General features: G+C 32.6%; 1 protein-coding gene across 3 annotated transcripts in view; it reads left to right on the forward strand.

Annotated features, from left to right (window-relative positions):
• The first annotated feature begins 2,905 nt into the window (after positions 1–2,905).
• LOC149419585 (cubilin-like) overlaps positions 2,906–22,818 on the forward strand; it is a 139,894-nt gene continuing 119,981 nt past the window's right edge. For 2 of the 3 annotated variants that reach the window (XM_089637904.1, XM_089637905.1), the window contains exon 1: positions 2,906–3,639. In XM_089637904.1, coding sequence (XP_089494030.1) covers positions 3,519–3,639 — 121 coding nt within the window. In that variant the 5' untranslated portion in view covers positions 2,906–3,518. The remainder of the gene's footprint in view (positions 3,640–22,818) is intronic. The other variant, XM_089637906.1, reaches the window with a different exon arrangement.

The raw sequence follows: 22,818 nt of genomic DNA on the forward strand, positions 1-22,818 counted from the left end.
AGGTTTTATGCATAGCATAAAGGATAATAGAAAGGAAAGGAAATTTTACTCGGGAGATATTTCCAATTTGTATTAGTATTTCGGATGACTAATTATTGCTTATTATTATTTGTTATCCTTTATGCTATGCATAAAACCTTGTCTTATAAACGTAAGTTTATCATTAAAAAAATGATAATATTTGACTAGTCAAAAATATTTCACCAATAAATGAAGATATCATATGTCTCGACGCCATCTAGTGATAAATTTAGCACTAACAAAGCCTTTCCTACAAAAATAAAGTTGGTTGTTTACAGGTGAAAAAATATAATAAGCAGTAATTGTTGATTGAGGTACTAGTACATAATGAATCATTTGGCGGGTTGGAAATAAGCCGACATAGCTCAGTGGATACAGAGCACCTGACCGGACATCAGAAGGCACGGGTTCAATTCCCGTTGGCGGCATTTATTTTTAATCGGGAGATATTTTCAATTTGTATTAGTATTTCGGATGACTAATTATTGCTTATAATTAATCGATATATTGTAGTTTTTTTTAATATAAACAATGTGGTATACAGTAATGAATGGTGGACGCCCGAGGAAGACATGCACGATCAAGTGAACAGAAAGCTTAAAAAAGCTTCTTCAATTTCTTGGGATAATATTATTAAAAATACCCATAAAATAACCATAAAAACCCAGTTTTCAGGTAAGCTATAGATTTCACAACATCAAAACCATACATAATAATATATAATAAGTGTAGTATTTAATTTTGCTGTCTTCATAATTTTTACAATTTCCCCATCTTATAATTTATTCTAATAGTTTGTTTATTTACCTCCAGACACGGTGGAAAATTTATACACAACATATTTAAAGATAAAGTGTACCTCGTGTCGTTGATTTGTGTAGTGCTAATAATTAATGCCGCCTGCTTTCTATAAATAAATTACCATCTCTTTGCGTAACCCGTATGAATTTTCATCTCCTTAAATTTCCTGGAAAATCGAACATTTGTGGATTCAATATCACGTTGACGAAACCACATTTCAAGCCGAGTATTTTCACAAGGAAAACTTTCCTCGCGAAGGTAATTTGTCTTTAGATCTTTTGGCAAAGACGGGGCATTTCATTTCTTGAACAGAATCCGATTTCGAACGAAATTGTTACTTGATCTCGTGTGCCTACAGTGCTACGTTCTGTGTCTACAAAAAGTACCAATTCCATTTTTTATATCGGATACACATAAAGTATCGGTTCTGTTTCTGTGGGATAGAATGTGAAATATAACATAGAAAAATAGGTATTGCTAATTTATTTAGAATCTCTTCAAATTATGGATAATCCGGTGAACGGGATTGCAGGCCTAATGAATGAATTAATAGGTTTCGTGTTGAACTTTTAGTAAATTACGAATATATTATCACGACGTCAGAACACGTGTTCATGAAAATCCTAATATTTTCGCATTTTGTCATTATATATCATCAAGGCATGTGAATGAACACGTTTTCCAATATATTAGGAATTTTCTTAGGAAACACCCTGCAAGCCTGTTTTTAACCCAATTACCAATAATTAAAAGAGATTTTGAATAAATTAGCAATACTCATTTTTGTACGTGTATATATATCCAATAGATAGGTACAATTTTAAAAATGATTCTTCTTACGATTGCAAACAAATATGATATTTTTGTTTTTCTTCTGGTAACCTATCTTATCGAAGGTTGGCAATTATCAGGGTTATTTTCATCCTATTGAATGATATCTAGAAAATCTATCTAGAACTGCACCATTTACAACCGCGTAAGTTTCGAAACCATGAAGTGCAGCTTTCTCCACCCACGAAACGTCACGTTTTTCTCACTATTCATGATATGGCCAGCCCAGGTGTTATGTAGACCAACTTGTCTGCGCAGTATATTGAGAATGCATAGATATTTCTCACTCCTCATGATATGATCAGCCCAGGTGTTACGTAGATCAACTTGTCTGCACAGGATATTGAGAAAACATAGGTATTTCTAACTCCTCATGATATAACCAGCCCAGGTGTTACGTAGACCAACTTGTCTGCACAGGGTATTGAGAATACATAGGTATTTCTAACTCCTCATGATATGATCAGCCCAGGTGTTACGTAGATCAACTTGTCTGCACAGGGTATTGAGAATACATAGGTATTTCTAACTCCTCATGATATAACCAGCCCAGGTGTTACGTAGACCAACTTGTCTGCGCAGGATATTGAGAATGTATACCTAGGTATTTCAAAGGCTATCATTGAAAAGCTATCATTGAAAAAGTGAAAAGTTGCCATCGACAAACTACTGAAAAGTAGTTTATTGGAACTTTTCTGTTTTTTTTTCTGTATTTTATTTTATTATTTACTGTAATATATATTTTTTGTCTTGCTTTCTTTAAAAAAAAAAAAAAAATTGCCGATACTAATTCTACCCGAGTATTACCTAGCAACTTTTATTGAAAGCTTGCTGATACTAAATATTGCTAATTTATTATGAATCTCTTCAATTTTAACGCAATCCGGTTAGAAATGGTACTGCAGGTCCTCATCGAATGTATTTATGGGTTTCCCTGTTAATCTTTTATTCAAAAGTTAACATCCGCAATACTGGTGCCCATTTGGGGAATAGTTGTGATGTATCTACTTATCTTCCGACAGTAATTTACCTTAAATAAATTATCTAAAACACTACTTCACCCCAAAGCCACCCTGTATCGAACAACCCCAGCGCAAAACAACACACTGGTAAACAATATATATTATATGTATGTATGTTGCGGGAGGGAGAAGGGGAGGCCGGGGCTAGAAGGGGCAGCGTGTAATTGTGCCCCCCTCGGTTTGCTCCTCTATCCTCTGTCCCTCTACTGCACGCCAGTCGGCGCGAACAGCCGCAGCGAGCAGTCGTGTTGTTCGCAGAGGAAAGCGGGGCTAATTTTCCCGGCGGCCGAGTGTCTAGCGTAGTTTTGGCACGAAATAACCCCGTTAAAAAAACGCAACTATGTTTCAGCTAAAATATTGCATAATAATCACAAACGTAATGTTTTAGTTACCAAATTGCCAGTGGACAATGATTTTTTGGTGTAAAATAACTTGCTTTATTATGAAAAAATAAAATAAAACGCACATTAATTAATTTCAATGTGAGTGCTTTTGCGTTATTGTATGATTAAAATTGAGTTTTTTTTAAACATTTACTTAAATGTCACTAAAATACGCAAAAAAATTTCAAAATGATAAATTTTATGTAGAAACAAGATAATGAAGGGTGTAAAATTTGATCTTATAATGCTTAGTATATTTTAATGCGGGCTAACTCTTTTTTGAAATCAATGATTCATTGATAATATTGAACAAACCAATCGAGAAGCGATATCAATATAAAAAGCTATCAAATATGAATGTACTGTTCTAAGTGGGTTGTTTATCGCCACAATAAAAATGTGTTCCATGTGCTAGAGACCAGACATAAAGTATCAATCGTTGTGTACTAAATAAAGTATAATGGCGAAGTTAAGTGCAGGACTAGACCAAAAATGGGTCAGCGGCGCCGCAAACTGGATATGGATCATTCTGTTTCTGGCCGCTGTATCAGCTGTCAGCTCCAACCCAGCAAGTAAGAGAAGTGAGTCAGATTATTTCATAGGCACCCCCACACTAAAGCAGAATTATTATACAGAGTACAATTCATTTAATAGTGGAGACTAGTTTCAAAAATTGTCAAAAATATTTACTCTTTTAGAAAAAAAAATATAATATGTTTGTTATGAGTTAAACTTATTGAGTAAAACCACAAAATGGAATATTGAATCACAATTAACCACTCTCAAATGAAAAACGTGAAACAGAAAAAAATATTTCTGTCTGGAAAAAGGTCTGGGAATTGAACCCATGACCTCTGCCTTGCGGGCATATTTATTTCGACATATTTAACTGCATCAGACTTACAGGCTAATAGCCACCAATATTAGTTTTCTTAAGACATGTTTTTTTTGGCTGCTATCTTTATGTAAGATTACAAGTTCTACCAGAATTGTAATCTGTTTTATATTTTTGGTTTCAATGGTTATTCATTAGTCACATTCAATTTAATTTGTTTTATGGGCTCATTGCTCATTGCATTTTTTAGCGTAATTACGAAAACTATGTAATGTTTAACTAACCACTATTTAATGGAAAGATACGATATATTTTTATTATTTGTCTACGTAACACGCGAAATCATAACTACTAGCGAGACATAATGAAAAACTCGAGAAACTAGAAATTTTCTGTATATAGCAAAAAGCATGTAGAAGCTAACGCACATATTTTCTTTTGGTAATTCTTCACAATTTTTGTTGACATGCTATCTACAAAGATGAAACGAAAATATAAAACAATATCGCCTTTACTGGACTCGAACTCGCTTCCTCCGGAACTGACGTTATTTGAACAAACTATACTATACTAAGAATACATTGATAGCATTGTTGCATTCATTTGATGGAAAATGAGATAAATAGGAAGCGTGTTAACCAAGGATAATAGAATATAAGATAATATCTTTGATGTAAACTATTGATAAATGTTAACAATTGCGTGTTCCAGAAGCTTTGTGCAATTTGAAATTTATCATCTGTCTGAAAATGGTGAATTGTTATATTTGTGTGTATTTTAGGTAGGTGGGAATAAATATATTGTCATTTCAGACCCAATTGATCTGTTTCCTCTGAAAAGTCAGGAAGTAACGCGTGTCGAAAGGAAAACAAACGAGAAGGAAAGGCTTAAGGAAAATAAATAAAGTTTTTTAAACATTTACTCCACACACGAGGCGCTGAGGAAAATAATTTCCCTCAAGGCCTATATCATCTTTAGGGATGTTGTGCTAAGTATCCTTTTATGGAAAGGAAGGAATGGAAGTTATGGAAAGGAAACGTATGAGGGATGGGTAGGTATCAATATGTCCAGGATTGACGGACGTATGAATCTATCCCTCTAGCTGCAGTGCAAGGCGATGGGTCGAGAGGGTTTCCCCAAACCAGCCTCTCCCGATCTGACCCGTCACTCAGCTAGTGGGCAGACGCATTTGCTGCCAAGATCTGAGCACACCTCACCGATGAACCCGAGGACCGCTTGAGGTGACCTATGGCAGAGGTGTTGGTTATCTAATAAATGGTTCCCGGGAAGGCGGTACCCTAACCCACCTCTCAAATTGCAATTTAGTCGTATACGGCATTCAACGTTGTGATTTGGCATGTTAACCTCACTTAAGTAATTTTAAACTCTTTTTGCATTGAATGATGTTGTCTCATCAACTGAGTATCTTTTACTCCCTGTTTGACTAGATCAAAATAGCCAGGTACTTTCATCTTCCTTCTTACTTCCACCTACCCATTTTATTCTTATTCCATCCATAAGCCAAACAACATTTCCGAAATGGGTATGTCATGGTTCCACTCAGATGCTTAATACATTTGTTTAGTATTAGCTATATTTAGTAAATAGATCTTGCTAAACTTCCTCTTCACCTCGCGACAGTCAAACAATGGCGATGAAATTGTTCCACAGGCTCCAAGCTGTTAAAAGTCTGAATACTTGAAAAATCCCACTTTAGCTGTGACAAAAGAGCAAACGTAGTAAACAGTAATATCTACTGAAGTTTTATTATACAATCCTTATTCTCGCTGGTACATTTATTGACTCCCCGTCGAACTCTTGCAGCTCGTAAACTAGAAATGTGCGGACTTACCCCCTGCACTTCCCACTGTTGTTCCTTCTGACGTAACATTTATCTTCCCGTTAAACTCATCTGGGTGAAGAGTTTAAAGCCTTCGCTACTTAAAGCCCCGGTGCTCCGTGATATAACGTCTAGTAATCATATTGATAATTTACGTCGATAGGCTTTTAAATGTAGACAAGGTGGGAGCTTAACATAATAATACTATAGATTATGGTAGTAAGTACTGCTTTAAAAATGGTCGAGCTTATTCTACCACTGTTTCATACGTTTTTATTTCTAAATATCTTAGAAATAAATACGTATGTAACATTTTCTGAAATAACTTATTTTCTTTTACACATACTCGTGAAAAATAACGAGATAGTCATTGAGGCGCGCGCTATTGCGTACTAATATCTCATCGAACCAATCCATTTTATTCTGGAGCGACTTTTTCTTTAACTCAATTAAACCCATCAGTACAAGATATCATCGAAAATCACCGAATCGTCGAATGGTTAAGACGCCTTTTCCGATAAAACAAGAGATCCTGAGTTCGATTCCTAGTTGTGACCGTTATCTTTTTTTATTTTTCTAAGTCTTGTTCTGTTTCATGTTTTGCTTAGATTTATTAGAATTGTCTTCTTCTTCAATGATTTTGTTGTCCGGGTTAAATCTTCCCCATAGGAAAAACTAAACCCTTCCACACACTTTTCCACAAATGATTATCTAGTCAATCAACATTATGCAAGTGCATTATATAAGTAAAATAAATACAAAACAATACAAGAACAACAACACGTCAACTCACCAGAGATCAAATGGGAAAAAAATTCACCGACTCCAGATATTTTCATATCAGAGGGTTTGGCTCGGTAGAACTCCTAATATGGCCTATAAATCCTACTGATCCCTCAACATAAATATTTAAAAAATCTTTCGTTATCCTACATGTATTCAAAATGACCGACTTTTGCATCTTTATATATAAATTTTTTGATAGATCTAATACGCCTAAATTTTTAATGAGAGAGCTAGGTATAATGCCAGTAGCCGAAATAACGAACGGTAATATTTTTATAGTCTAAGAATGCCAAATTCTTTTAATCTCATTTTCTAAATCTGTGTATTTTCTTATTTTTTCCCTAACAGATTTTTGAATGTTACAGGAATTTGGAATAGCGACATCAATGATATAAGTTATTTTTTTTAATTTTGTCATGTAAAACTATATCGGGTCTATTATGTCTAATCGTTCGGTCTGTTAGTATAGTTTTATCATAATATATTTTATAAAATTCGTTTTCTAAAAATGAATTTGGTTCGTATTCATTAATTAAATTAAATAATAATTTTAAATCACAAAATAACACAGCACATTTAAATAAAACTTTTTCCTGTCTATTTTGTTTACCTCTATTGTTTTGATTTATTCAACATTATTCCTGTATTGTTTTTATTATAAAAATAATATGATTCTCAAAATGAAATAGTAGACTACTTGATTCAACACGGCGCAAACTATCGTAGCAGGAATGAAAATATAATAAAATATAACATAAGAAAAAATGTAATACATCGGAACAGGTTGCGCGTAGTGAGGAAAATTAAATTATGTAGCGAATTATCGCAGATACTTATATTACATTGTATGAAAGATGATATTTTAATAAACGCTGAATTATCGGCACTGAAACTGAAACTAAAACATGTTCCACTATTACTGTACGAATAAGTGCGCAGGGACCAGATTCGGTTGTTTCCGGTCGTTCGGTGTTAAAGCACTGGAGGTAAATGTGTATAGGTATACTAGTCCCAGAGAGAGGTCATATATACGTCATCTTGGTTCTCTTCCTTTCATGCACCTTGTATTAAAAATGCCGGCTATACAATTTTAAATAATTCCAATAATATATCTTTCCTTGGCTGAATCAGAAAAAGTAAATAATATGTCAGATAATATATAATACAATCATTGCACAACATTTAAACTACTGTTCAAGTATTCTTTTTCTCCGCAATGAAGAGAAAATTTAAAAAAAAAGTAAATACTGCAAAATAAAGCAATGAGAATAATAACGCAATATATCGTCGCTGTGAAATCAAACCGGCATATCTGCAAAATGCTAGTTTTTCACCAGAGCGCTTTAAAGATTTCGCATATGATATTTTCCTTTTAACGTCCGTTTGGTTCACCTCAAAGCCACCTTATGAATGAATAAAATTTAGACAAATACTGCTTATTGAATTAGTAGTTGCAAATAAATCGAAAATTGCTTAAATTAAGAGTAAAATGCAGATATGCCAGTATGGCTTTAAAATCAGTGTAATATTTGCTTTTGTGTCATAGTGGCTTTTTCTTTTGGAACCTGTTTTAGGTATAAAAAAAAGATAATGTTGTCAATGAAAAAATAATTTTTTGCTTCACAATTTTTTTATAAACAATTAACATAAAACTGCTCTTCCCTTTGCTGGTAACTTCAAAGTTTCCCAATCGCTTATGGAAATCTGAATAAATTGACGGTATTATCCCGGCGGTAACTAACTTTAGGATACCATTTTTCTTCTTCTCATCAATGGTCTCTTGGAATAAGCTTGCATCAGAACAGGATTCATGATCCCATTGCCCCGTTTATTCCTTTTCTTCGCCTCCTCCCAGGCATGTGATCCGTAGGATGTTTTGAAGTAAAAGTTTCCGTCGTCTTTAATTACTTTAAACATTCGAATGTCCAAAATGGGTAAAATTACCTGGGGGTCCTTCAGAGCTTTTATATCATAAAGTCCTCATGACTCAACTCATGAACCAGGTAAGGCTTGCCATTTTTCTTTGCCGTTTTCATGGCCATGGCGTATTGGGAAGGTAAGTATATCGGTCCGCTTCGGAGTGCTCTTTTAACTTATTTTTCAATGGTTGAGTGAGCCGAATCCACCTTGTTTTGGTTGTGGCCCTTTACTAAAAATTTGTGAGTGATATATTTTATGTTTTTTAATGTTGTAACAGCATATTTGTACATTGCCATCATAAAGTTATTTATTTGTTGTCCACAACAATTATCGCTGTAAAAGACAACGTCTATTGGACAGTCAGCTCTGTCATTTAAATGTTGCAGTCATTTCAGCACACAGCTCCCAATCTCAATAACGCTTCTTTTTCCTTGTGTTGGTTCACTCTTCCACGGGTTTTAGACTCGTATTCCTCACCGCAGTTTCGCATCTTTCAGTTTGCTAAAGTTTTTTTTATTAAATTTGCTTATTTTAATTTATTTTTTTAACCGGGAGAAATTTTACCCGGGTCAGACATTTTGGCATATATGCCGGTTTGTTTTAGTTGAGGCTGCTATAAACGCTTTTGTTAAGTGCAAACCGGATTATCTGCCAATAAGTCATACAATAAGTCATATCTGGGTAATAATAAAAATGTACTATTGTGAGATAATTCAGTTTTACTTACATGATGGACGCATTTCCCCCTTGAAAGTTTTGAAGCGCCTGGCGTATTTCAGAATAGGTCTGTCTTCTGCTAAAAAAAGTGGCGATTCCCGCGTAAATGCATACCGGCCCAACGCCATCTGACAAATTTTTATTCAACTATACGACATGCCGGTTCGACATAAGAATAGAAGGGAAAAAAAGTAATTTTTTGACACCAATAACTCAAAAGCTCCATTTTTGCACATATGCCGGTTTGATTTAACAGCGACGATATTATATACACACGGATTAGAGATGCAAAGTAGCTTAATTTAGTTACATTGAAGCAAACTATATATTTGATTATATTTATTTTTAAATAAATAAACAAACATGATGATGTCTAAGGAAATGAAAGGAAAACTAAATTACAATCCCGAGATTCACGGACACGGGACTTAGAATGCAAAATAAATTAGATTGCCAACAAGGTAGAATTTATACACCCAGAAATCTCTGATGGACCAGGACGTCCAACTTTACAACAAAATCCCGAAAGAAATTGAATAAATGATTCATTTCAAACAGGAATTAAGAATGTATGTCCACCTCAAATATTGATGTTTTATTTTGTTTTCCAAATAATGTCAATTTATATACATCTTTCTATTTTATTAGCACACACGAAGATGTGAGCTAACTTAAGAACAATAAAATAAATAAAACGAAAGAAACAAAAGATACTAGAACGATGATCTATCTCTGGGAATAATATAGGTACTTTATCGCTTGTCTGGATTCTCCAAACAAACGCATTCATTTTGAAAACGAAACTTAAATTCAAAGCAAAAGTTCTATAGATCAATAAACTGGAGTTACAGCTAGAGGGATATTAGTATTTATAATCCTTGAATTTATTCTCTTTTGCTATTCTTTTATCTCTCATAATTTCCTTCGATCTTACGTTACAGACAACAATTCAACAAGAATCCATAGGAAACAAGTAGCGAGTGCATTGTTCTCGTCGAACGGTTTGTTGGGAGTTTGTTTGGTGGAAAATTAACGAACAAAAGAATCGTTTTGTTTAAGGCTTATTGATGATTCAACAAAAATATTAAAACGATTTTATATTAATATTTAAATGTGCAAAAAGTGCCGCATCAGAGAAAAATGTTTTTTTTTCTCACACACTTACGAGTATATTAACGTATACCAAACATTTTGGGGCTCCCTAGAAAGTTTAACTACATTTTTACAGAAACAGAATATTCTAAGACAAGAGATATTGCTAAGTTTCTTTCTGAGTTTTTATACCGTTTTATGGACGGTTTAACATAGCTGCCATAAGCAAAACAAATATTATGTATATTTATAAAGGGTTATAATATTATGGATATTTATTTGCATTGTAATTGAACATGTACATTCTCTTGACAAAATTCTTAGTTGTATTGGAACGGAATAAAATTTTAAAGAAAAATACAACAAAATAGTTATCTAATAATGATATACATTTATAGTACGATCTTTCATGTTTTACCTCATTTCTTTGACACTAGCTTATTTATCAGTGTTGTGATAATTGGTCGTTTTGCGATGACTCTTTATTCCACAACGAGCTATTTGAACTTTCTTCCCGTCAAATCAGAATATTTACATTTCCTGTGACTACTAGGGGCATTTCACACGATGCTTCTTTTGTTCAGTTTACTTATGGGTTGTCTTGGATGAAAAAGTACGCGTTAAGTTGTGGTACCGATTTACGTTAAGTTTTAGATGGCGGACATCATTTGACATCTCTCGTCTGTTGTTGTTTTAGGTAACTTAATTATGTGGAAATGTTGCATTTTTTATTTAAAATGTTGATAAAATTACTAAATGTGTTTATCGCTGATTGAGAAGGTGCAATACTGTTGGGTATTATGAATTTCGCATATATTTTTGATGATCTAATGCAACAGCAAAGGACAGATAGTTTCATGTGAACAATGGTTCTGCTTAAGATGTTGATGATTTGCTGCCGTACCAAAATTTTTTTTTCCAATGTTAACTATCTTGCAGGTTAAATGAATTGACCGGTTTCTTAATAAACTTTAAGTACATTTAGAATACATTATCACGATGTCGGAACACGTGTTTCAACTCCGAATCTGATTACCAATAATTTGAAAGGTTTCTTAATAAATTAGTTATACTATTTTTTTTCGGTTCAACGGCTGAACATAGTGCACCCTTGAGTATGCTGTTGATAGTTCTATTAGTTCCCTTATCCAGTATTTATCCAAATTGGGTATTGAACGGTATGTTGGCACTCAAATAATGTAAGATTCAAAACATAATTTACTTAAATTTTAATGGCTTTAACCGAAGATTTTTTAGTGACCAGATCTGAATAGCCAGGTATTTCCTAACCTTCCCCCCTCCCATCAACTTAACCACAAATTAAAGATTCTATAGTCCCACTGGTTCAGGGCAGCTGTACTCATACTTGTAAAGAGATAATATTATTTTAGATTAGATATCGGCCAAAAGTATTATCGTAATTTATTTTTTCTATTACTAAGCGCTTCTTCTTTGGCCAACTTTACGGACAGTGTTAAAGTGTCTATCATCAGGGGAGATGTGTAGATTGTGGTGAAGTGTCCTAATGTATATGCAGAGGCGAAACCGTATTGCGCACCTCAATCCTCTAAGGACAGGAGTTTTCAGCAAAACTCCTTAAATTAAATTACTTATAGTAGTATACAACCATATTTTGGGCTATTGCTGAATTCTACTTCTAATTAATGACTGTACATCTTTATCTATGTTGGGTATTCCACTTAATTATTTGTCAAAAACATGTGGTGGTTTGCGACGTCACTAATGAGGCTGTAGGTGAAGTTCATTGTTCCGCCGAGCCTCCTGCCGCACAAGCCGCAACATTGAATAAAGCTCCCGTTTCACCCTTAACACCCTTTCAATGCAAATAGGTACACAGTTTAATTAGGTTTAAGCGTGTACTTGAAGGCTCAAAGAAAATAGGATGATACAATACGTCACACGATCTGGATGAGAGGCAGGAGCATTTTTATTTATTTATTTATTTTATTTATTTATTGGATAATTTGTATAGCGCCGCTTTTGTGAGATATCACCTCAGGGGCACTTTACAGTTGATACAGGTATTACAAAAATATAAATAATTACAAAAATAAACTGAATTTAAGTTAAGTAAAATGAAGTACAGAAACAGGTGACATGAAGATAGAAGATGGAGACTCTGCAGAAAGAATCCCAGGTGGTGAGGAAACTGGTCCAGCTGCTGCAGCGAAAGAGTCCACCGCGTCCAACAACAGTGCCAGCACGAGGTTCGTCATCCGTCCAGGTATGTGTCTGCTGCTAACAAAACGCTGACAAAATATCCTCTCACAGATACCAGACCTTGGCAGCACCGCTATGACGTTCGACGAAGATAGAAAATGGAGACTCTGCAGCAAGAATCTTTGGTGGTGGAGAAACTGGACCAGCTGCTGCAGCAAGAGAGTCCACCGCATCCACCAACAGTGCCAGTACGAGGTTCGTCATCCGTCCAGGTGTGCGTCTGCTGCTAATAAAGCGCTGACACCTCAAATAGATAAAAGACCCTGGCAGCACTGCTATGACGTTCGGCGAGTCCATCATTCATCTCCATGAGATCCTGTTCCTGGTGATTGTTGAAGTAGTGCATTCTGCCCGCAATAAAAAGTGACGGGATAATAAATTACCCTGGGCTTAGCAAAACACTTGCCTTCAGAGTTTCCAAGAATTCCGTTGAACACATCTGGGGTGCATTTACCGATCGACTTTCGTTTCGAATATCGAATATTTTTGAACAAAATTTCCGAATATTCACTTTTAAAACACTGCACTCAAATCACATATTATAAAGTTCTAATAACTGGTTGTTAAGTTTATTTTTACTAAAGTTAAAATGTTATTTGATTGATTTGAAAAATAAGGGAAAGGATAATTTAAGGGATTTTGCCTCATTTCCCTTGAAAATACAAAAAAAAACACAAAGCGGTTGGAGGACGCGTTGGGACGCGTCCTGCTGCCACGAAGGGCGCTATACTACTATTTATGAAGTGTATGAACGTTACAGAACATTTCGGAGTTCAGTTCTAGCCTGAATTAAGGATAAAAAAGTTAATAAAGCCTAGATCAATCTAGAACCGGTTGTCAAACGCTATTGAACGAAATACAAAATAAATAAAAAAATTAAAGCAGCCAAAAAAGTTGTGCATCTTATTAGTTGTTCATCTGCACATCGGAGATCGCAAAACCTTTGTGAAATAGCAAAAATAAAATAATTATTCAAGAAAAATATCTGCAAAACGATGTAATCAGCATCGCATTGAAAGTGTAATGTGGTTATATTGATAATCTAGGAAGAAATAAAAAAGACAAAAACACCTGGAAAATAACACAGAAGCAATTAGCCTAGCATCGTATTGTATTATTATTGTGTTATGTTGTATGACCAGTAGAAAGTGCCTGGCAATGCTGAAAAGTATGAGAGATCAGTAATGACCATTAAAGGCAAGCTTTGAAGAATTCAAAGCTAATACAGTTAGGATGGGTTGTTTCAGAGAATTTGAACAATTCATCAAATTTCAAAGTTAATATTCAAGTTCTCTGAAAGTCCCATGCAAGTTTTGTTACTATACAGGTACTGTGAGACAACCGGTCATGACGAAATTATAACAGAACTTTAAAGGAGCTTTTTTATTAACTCTCAAGAAAGAGTAATCAGAACAGATAACTTGGTAAATGCCTAAGTAAAGTGTTCTCTTATGCAGGTTTAGAATGCTCTCCAGTTAGACCTATGCAATATGAAGGGCAATCTGAACAGTTATAACTTTTAATTTTATCCATTTTGTCTTTATTATTAATTAAAATGTTGTGGTGTAAACTGAATTAACTAACCAAGTTAACTGTTCTGATTGCCCGTCAAGTTGAAAAGGTCTAACTGAAGAGCATTTTTAACCTGTACAGGAGAACATTTTACAAATGGGATGAATGATAAAGGTGAATTGTCGAAGGTTGCGTTACACCTACTAGAAAATAAAAACTCGTTTGATAAAGACAGAGATGTTAAAATTCTCCATTTATAGATGAAATAAAGGACATAAACTAGGAGCTGTATAAATGAGATCCCTGAGACGTATATGTGGTAAAACCATGTGAGGAATGTGGAAATTGGCAAATAAGGTTTAGGCTAATAGGTACAATTAAGACAAGGACGCTTATTAGGATCTAGAACGGAATAACGTGGCTTATGCTATGCATATTAACATCAGTTATTACTCAATACTCCCTGACTACTTCCGCAATTTCCACAATAATACAGGCTTTAGAAGCAACGCGACTCTGTCACATAAAGTTAGTTTCCACAATAATACAAGCTTTAGAAGCAATGCGACTCTGTAAGATAAAAAAGGGTTTTTAATTTTTTTTTCTTAATTTAATTAAAATCAAATTTGAACTGTTTGAAAATGGCATTGAAAGCCGAAATAGCTGTAACAATAACAAAAACCAAAAAATACTTGCAGAACTTAATAATAACATTATTATAATTGATTTTAATTAAATTTAAAATTAAATTAAATGGAGTTATACGAATTAAACACAAAAACAGTAAATATAGAAAAGGCAACTTGATATTTTGATTAATCTTTAATGTATTCATTCTTTCGAATTTTCCAAAAAGGTCGCTCGCTGATGACAGCACAACAAATTAGTCCGACGTGAATAAATCCAAAGAGTCTTGACAAGTACAGCGAGCTGCGTAAACTTTATGAGTTACGAGGCTCATTTGTGAAATTGCATACATTTTCACAGGTCCGAGGGCAAAAACGTATTACATAAATTCGGACCGTAGAGTAAAGGAAAATTAGATGAATTGGGGTGTAATAGAGTTTTCCACTATTTTCAGCTATCCGGGACACGTCAGTTTTTTGGAGCTTCGGGCATTTTCAGAAAATTCCGAATATTTATGGGAACTAGTCAACTACGCTATCATACGTTCCGTTTTGCCCGCAGTTTTCATATGTTGGGAAAACTAGAAATTAAAATTTTTATTAAAAAAAAAAAAAAAAAAATTGAGATATAACTTAGAATTTTTTTCCATGGATTAGTGGTTCCTTTCGAAAAATATTTATTATTAATCTGTATTTAAGTATTATGGTCGAAAAAAGAAAACAATTTCCATTTAAAGTATTACAATATGCACTTTGATTTATTTTCTTTTTACTCCCTTTCATTAGAATCTGTTTTCCGATAAAAGGAATAAAAACAACAACTTCGACATATGGCTTATTTTCCAGAGAATTGCTTCAATAGTTTCTAAACATTCTAAAATAGATTAAAAAAACCAAAAAACATCGAAATAACCTCTTTTAACATAAATTTCAGCTACTAAACGCTCAACTTTATGTCAATCATTGCTCACGTAATAACACTTGGGAAATTATCGTGTTCGAGTAATGACGCCTCGAATACCTGTTTTTTTTTCATCGTTTCTGAACAAATTTCGTTACATATTACATTCGTGTAAGGTCAAATGTGGCAAGCCAGCGCACGCAATGAATACAGAAATATTTTTTTATGTTATACTTATATTCTGAAAATCATGTTACATTCAAACTTTCCTCGCGTGGCTGACAAATTACATTTTAATTGCCATGGAAATGTAATTTTCTTTATTAGCTTTTGACCGGCCTTGTTGCTGGGATTATACCTTGGTGCACTCGTAATAAAAAAGTGGCAATACTATTTTCAAACCAAGTCATTATTGTTCTGCCTTTGAAAACCTTAAATCGTGGGGAAATGCTGTGGTGGTAATGTTATATGAAAGCTAAAATGGTTTAACTAATTTTTATACATATTCTGGAATAACATATTCACATAGAAGCGTTATTCTTTTTTTTTCTTTTATATATTCAATAATAATATTATTCAATTTATAAAAACAGTTTATTTATAAACAAGTTCTGCCATGTAATTATTATTGCGTGTGACAGCTGTTTCACCCTCTGAAGGCATTATCAAACTCTGGCATTACCACTTACAGACGATGTATTTATATTTATAGATGGTTTAGTTATAAAAAGATTTTATTGCTTTTTTTATTGATTATCTCCTGATTTCTGAGTAAAATGAATGCAGTTGTTAATGGTTATTACCCCTTTAAAATTTTCCCTGATTACTATGTTGTTAAAGTTTGACTAATGGTCATTATTCTAATCATTATGTGATTCCCAAATGATGACTCATGGGTTTTCTTTCGGAATCGGCTTAAAATTGTCTAAAAGCGGGGAGCAAATTATATTTGTTTGTTCATTTATCAAGATGGCTTTTGGATTGTTAGAATTTTTAATAATTTCCAATTGCTCTAAAAGATTGAGTTTGCGCCCTTTATTTTGTTTTTGAAAAGGTGTTGGTTTATTATTATCACAAAGCGAATGGTTATTATCTATTTATTTCTCAAAGATATAAATAATCATATACATAAATAACAGTATGTAAATCAGGTGTGGCAAAACTAGATTCCTTACTTAGATTTTTTAATTATTTTCACAATTAAAATATGCAGTATTTTAATTTCAAATAAGAAAAAAGCTTATCACAAAATTTTTGATCAAAACGTGGAAATATTTCACAGATTTCAAAATACACAATCCTATTATTTATCATTTACTTTTTATCTCGTTCATACAATTAGAAGTGATAAAAATAATCCCTGAGGGAATGTCAAAAGATCAGACATTTTGGATTCATTTTGGCAAAATATGACGGTTGATTTTAAAAATTTTGTATTTACATACATATGCAGTCATATATGTTCTTAAAAAACATTACTTTTAAGGAATTTGTATTAAATACAATTTAAAAAATTATTTGTCCCAAATAACTCCTCTTTACCGGTGACATAAAAAGTATATTGATACAAAATTAAATTGGCAGTCACAAATTAATAATACCGTCTGTAAATTAAGATATCTCGCAAACACATTTTACAGACTAAAAGAAGTACTCGATGTTGAAAAACTGAAAATTATTTATTTTTCTTTGGTGCAATCTTCAATCATATACGGAATAATAGGATGGGGTGGTGCGCTTCATGCACATATAAAACCTTTAAAAATAACTCAAAATTATATCATAAAAGTTATGTATAATCGGAAAAGAACATTTTTAACAGATGAGTTATACAAATAATCTAAACTATTCTGTCTCCGTAAACTATTTATTTTGGAAACTATGAAATACATCTTTAAAAACAAAAATAAATTCGAAATAAATGAAAACAGAATCAACTTTAGAAATAATAACGTATTTTATACTCCCCAAACGAACACAAAACAAATGCAAACACACTGCAGTTTCATTGGACCTCGTACTTTCAATCTTTTACCGAAAAATATTCAAGTGATTACTAAACCTCCTCAATATTTAAAATTAGTTAAAATTGAGATAAAATTATGGCTTTTTATTATATTATGATTTTTTTAATTTAATTTGTATCAATCTATTGTTCTCATAAAATATTCACCATATATTACACTAAACCATTATAACTTCACTGTGTACTAGGTATATTTATTTATTTATTTTTTTTGTTTAATTCGAAGAACTCCATTTAATTTTTTTTTAATTTAATTAAAATCAAATTTAATAATATTATTATTAAGTTCTGCAAGTATTTTTTGGTTTTTGTTATTGTTACAGCTGTTTCGGCTTTCAATGCCATTTTTGCCATTTTCAAACTGTGGTTTATCAACGTTTAGACGACATATTAATATGATTCTATTTTACCCCATCCCAAATTTAAAATGATTTATTACCGGACTTTTGTATCTATGGACGGAAAAACTTTTGTAATTTTTATATAAGACATTTAATGTGTGCGTATCTAATATGGTACTAACAATTTAAATGGATCTGTTTAAATATAGATAGTATATTTGAAGCGTTCATTGATGAAAGTTATTGGTATTATCGAGGTGAAGTGCAAAAATTATTTATTATCTCAGAGCTATATGAGTTTGATAAAAACGACAGCTACAAAAACTACAAATAAAAATAATATGTTTATGGATTATTTTTCATATTCCTAACGGAGTGCGCAATAGTAATATTTCAAGGCCTTTTTTTATAATTTCTGTCTAGAAGCTCGCGGCATAATTCAACAGGAGCTTCACTTTTCGAAATGGCTCTCTTTTTCTTATAATCATATTTCTCAGAGCAAAGGAATTCAGGCAGTGAAATTGGAAATGCAAAATTATTTTTCTTCATTTCGGGAAATGCGTTGTGTTAAAGTATACAATAATTGGTTTTGAAAAACAAACTCCAAGAACATTTTTTTTTCCTAGATGTATTGCCCAAAGGAAAAATAAATTCGCGTAACGTATTTACGTTGAATAATAAATTTACGACGTTACCTCATGAAAATTTCTAGAACAGAAATAATACTAAACGACCTTCTGTCGAAATGATAATGTTAAGATAACATAATGATAGATGTGATTTTCCCTGCGTGTCTTGGAAAAAATATATATGTCGATTTCTACTTTTGAAAGGCAATAATCCCGAGGCAAATATGTTTTTAATAAATATTTTCAGTTTCACTAATCCCATAATTGTAACATTCCGTCGTGTTAACTCGTCTGCGCTATTGTTATTAAATATAATCCCTGTTTTGAATATCATCAACAACTTTATTCTTTGCTTATTGTCTAATAACCTAAACAATTAAAATTATTTTAAGACATCATGATTTCATAAAAATGACCACAGCTTTCTTCAAAATAAGCCGAATGTATGCGCAAAATGTATGAGGGTATTTCACAGTTAATATAACGTTGCTAATATAATCTCCTTGCAAATATTATGTTGTTTTCACAAATTGGCTCCCATAACAATTTTATTATCTGGAGCGTTCAACTTATCTAAAATACAAAATTTTCCCAGAACTATTCCGATAAACACAGCCTTTTATGAAGGTTTTCTTTATTATTGCTTTATCTTTACCTTTACCGATCATGTTAAGGAACAATAACAAAAATGGAAATGCTCCCGCAAATGCTTTTGCACCTTGAACCTGCACATTAAATTTAATCAAAAGCTCGTTAGATTAACGGAATTTCTTAAATATTTTTTTGTGAAACAAATACAACTCTAACTTTCTCAAAAAAAGATGAAAAATATATATAAACGGTGTTTCCATTATAAAATCAGAAGAAGAAATTTTGGAATGAGAAAAGATTGCATAAGCATTTTCAGACTCATTTATAAATTAACTCTCATTAGCATTTTTTACAATTCCACTAAGGTAATCACCGACAAATTTTCTTTTTAACGACGCAGTTAATTGTTTATCGTAATTAACTTTGAATAAATAAGTTCAACTAGATTAATAATAATTTCTACATGTAAGTTGCTAAGTGAACGAAGTTTGAAGTTGTAATAAAAGTGTTCGCTAATAATCGTTTATAAAGGTTCTCATTTCGTTTGTCTCTTTTATGATGTTTTTTTTAAATACCGCTCTCGTATTTAGTTGAAACTGTCAAGTTTTTTAACAGTCCTACCAACTAATTAATCAGGGGAATAATTAATTTATTATTTTGTAATTTAAGTTATTATAAGATTATGTTCTAATTTTTATTTTTATAAGGTTATTGCTGATCAGTGTACCAAAACATGTTTATCCAATTATGAGTTACTACCAGTTAAAAACCCGCTCCGCGGGTGGCACTTGATTATTCTTCGCCCAGTTTAAGTGATACTAACAACAGTTACATTTAATAGATAGATATTAGGTCATTCACAGAGCGGAGGTGAGTATATATTGTTAAAACACGGAACAGGAAGGAGTTATGAATAATATCATCCTCAACTTAGGAATAATAAGAATGACAATTGTTTGAATAAATTAAATTTTATGTATTTGTGATTGATTATTTCAAATGAAACACATTTATTGACTATATGTCTACAACTGATATTAACTGTTATCGTACCTAATATAATTTGCTCATAGGAGACTAGCAGTGCTTAAATATGTGTTACAACCGTCAATGTCTATAAGTTGAATCAATATCGTATAGTTAGTGACAACAATTAAAGATAGTTATAACAAAGTTAACTGAAATAATAGATTATTACATATTGATTAATTGTACCCGTGTTTATGAATAAAAGGAGGGTAATTGTGCGATGAGATTAGTAGTCGGTTTAATTAAAAGGTGTTAATTTTACTCCAACTGGCGGTAATTCTTTACCTACAACTGTTACTGTATCTAATAAAGTTCAAAGTAAGATTATATATACACCTTCATCAGGAGAATAAAAATCTATATATAAAGGTAGATTATTACAATATACCGCCCCTGAGGTGATATCTCACAAAAGCGGCGCAATGCAAATTGTCCAATAATGAAAAATGCCATTGCAAAGTGATAAGCTTTCAGAAGAAATCTTCTTATTAAACGCTTGTTAATGGTCAAGTAATTTTGCATAACTATGTGTATTGTGAGTTGCATATTTAAATATTCGAACCAGTCATTTGGTTCGTTCTTAGACCGCCAGAGATGCGCTCTGTCGGCTATCTATTGCCACCGTGCGTATCGGCCATATTGAAGGAACGCGTGATTTTCTATAAACGTAAAACATAATCACGTAATTGTGGATAATTTTCATTGTGATGTAATTAATCAAATGGATTATGAACTTTCTAAAACATATTTTCTTCGATATTATCCAAAAATGATATGAGCAGAAACGATATTTTTGAAGAAATATCGTTTGACATGTGGCGATCATATTTCAGTATGAAATCGGGTTTTAATTTTAAGGTATTATTTTTTTGGATCCGGTCGCCTGCAAACCGAAATGAACTTTACGGTTGCCTAAAATTGAGGGGCAGAGTAGTATTTTTTGCCTGCAGACCCCCTATACGGAATTTATCCGAAACACACGATTTGAATTCGACCAATCAGAGGGCCTACACCGTCCAGACGCTAGCGTAATAATATTATAGATTATTTTGTACTGAAATTTTGGCATTTCTAATAGTAATTAATGTTGTCACGACGTATTAAGTACACAGCTAATGGTTATGGCGAAGGCAGATCGATTTAAATTAAGATATTATTCAATATTATAATGAAGGTATTTAATTTGACTAACACATAATAATTTTGCCAACTGAAACAGAAAAACATATTTTGGATTATTTATGTTTTGTGCCTACATGCTGTGTAGATCAAGTTCAGTGATATTTTGACTTTATTTTTTTGCAATTGTTTTAAATAGTTGTTTCCTACACTATTTTCGTGAATAATTTCGTAAATATTTTTTATATATATGGATGTAAAAGCCTTAATAGGCGTTAAATAAATAAATATAAACGTTAAATAAATCGAGGCTAACAGTCTAGCTTGGAGTGCTGATCACAACACTTACTCGTATCTATTATAGGAGGGAGGCCTTCAACTGTCGGGGGATGGATTAAAGAAGAATTCTGTAGAAATGAGATCCCTGAGGCACATGTGTGGATCCGGAAATAATGCGAGACTGACGAATAGGATTAAGAAACGAACGCTTTAATGGTATAGACATGAAGAACGAAAGAATAAATAAATACGTGTAAGAACAATATATGACGCATACATGACTGATGGAAAAGTCGGGGGCGCCAGGACAAGACATGGCACGATCAAGTGAATTAAATACTTTATTCGGTTCACGTCAAGAGTATGTATAAGGTGTTTTATTTAATTAAGGACCCGTAGTAAGCGTTCAAAGATGAGTTGAAAAGGAGATATGTAAATACGAGTGTTAGAGGGAGCGCGCGAATATTAAAAAACGATAATAATTTTGCTAAAATGGTGAAAATATTTAATAAAACACGACTTGTTTGAAATAAAGAAAAAATATTTCGACAAATGCTTTAGTTGCATTTAAAGGTACAGTGCGATTTTTTAATGCCTATAACATAATAAAAAACAGAAAAAACGTGTTATTAATAATTTTTGGATCTTACTTTCAGATTTTTAAAATATTAATAATAATAATGTTTGGATGATAATATAGCGCTGTTTTTGTGTAAAATTACCTGCAAAATCATCGTGGAAATTTCATGCAGATAAGGTTTCGGCATAAAAAATGTTAATGTAATTTTTTTTTTAAGTTAACTTAAAGAGTTTACGTGAAACTTGTTATGAATTGGATATGCGGGGCTTAATATCCACGGTAGAAATATATTGCAAACAATAATTGCAGATATAAATATCTGCAATTATGTTAATAATAGATACGCAGGTGTGGCGGATCTATTTAACTGAACGAAAGGTAGGTACAAGAAGGCTATACTATCGTATTTTTTCAAACAATGTTAATATTAACTTCATGTAATCTAGATACAAGTTAGTGTTTGAAATGCTCAGTTCCGTTATTGCTACAATAAAACAGGAGTTTGGAACGAGTAGCTCTCTTAGGTATATGAAATTTTGTGAAATTAATTAAATCCTGGCTGTCTATACTACGATTTACAATTTTGAATATAAATATTAAGTAGAATATAATTCTTCGATCTGAGAGATTTAATAAATTTAATTATTTCCTCAAGTATTTATAGTTTATGCTTTCGATGGGAATACCTAGTCTAAA

This window comes from Hesperophylax consimilis, chromosome 12 (genome assembly GCF_061612785.1).
Source record: "Hesperophylax consimilis isolate HC1 chromosome 12, BYU_Hcon_1.0, whole genome shotgun sequence".
NCBI lineage: Eukaryota > Metazoa > Arthropoda > Insecta > Trichoptera > Limnephilidae > Hesperophylax > Hesperophylax consimilis.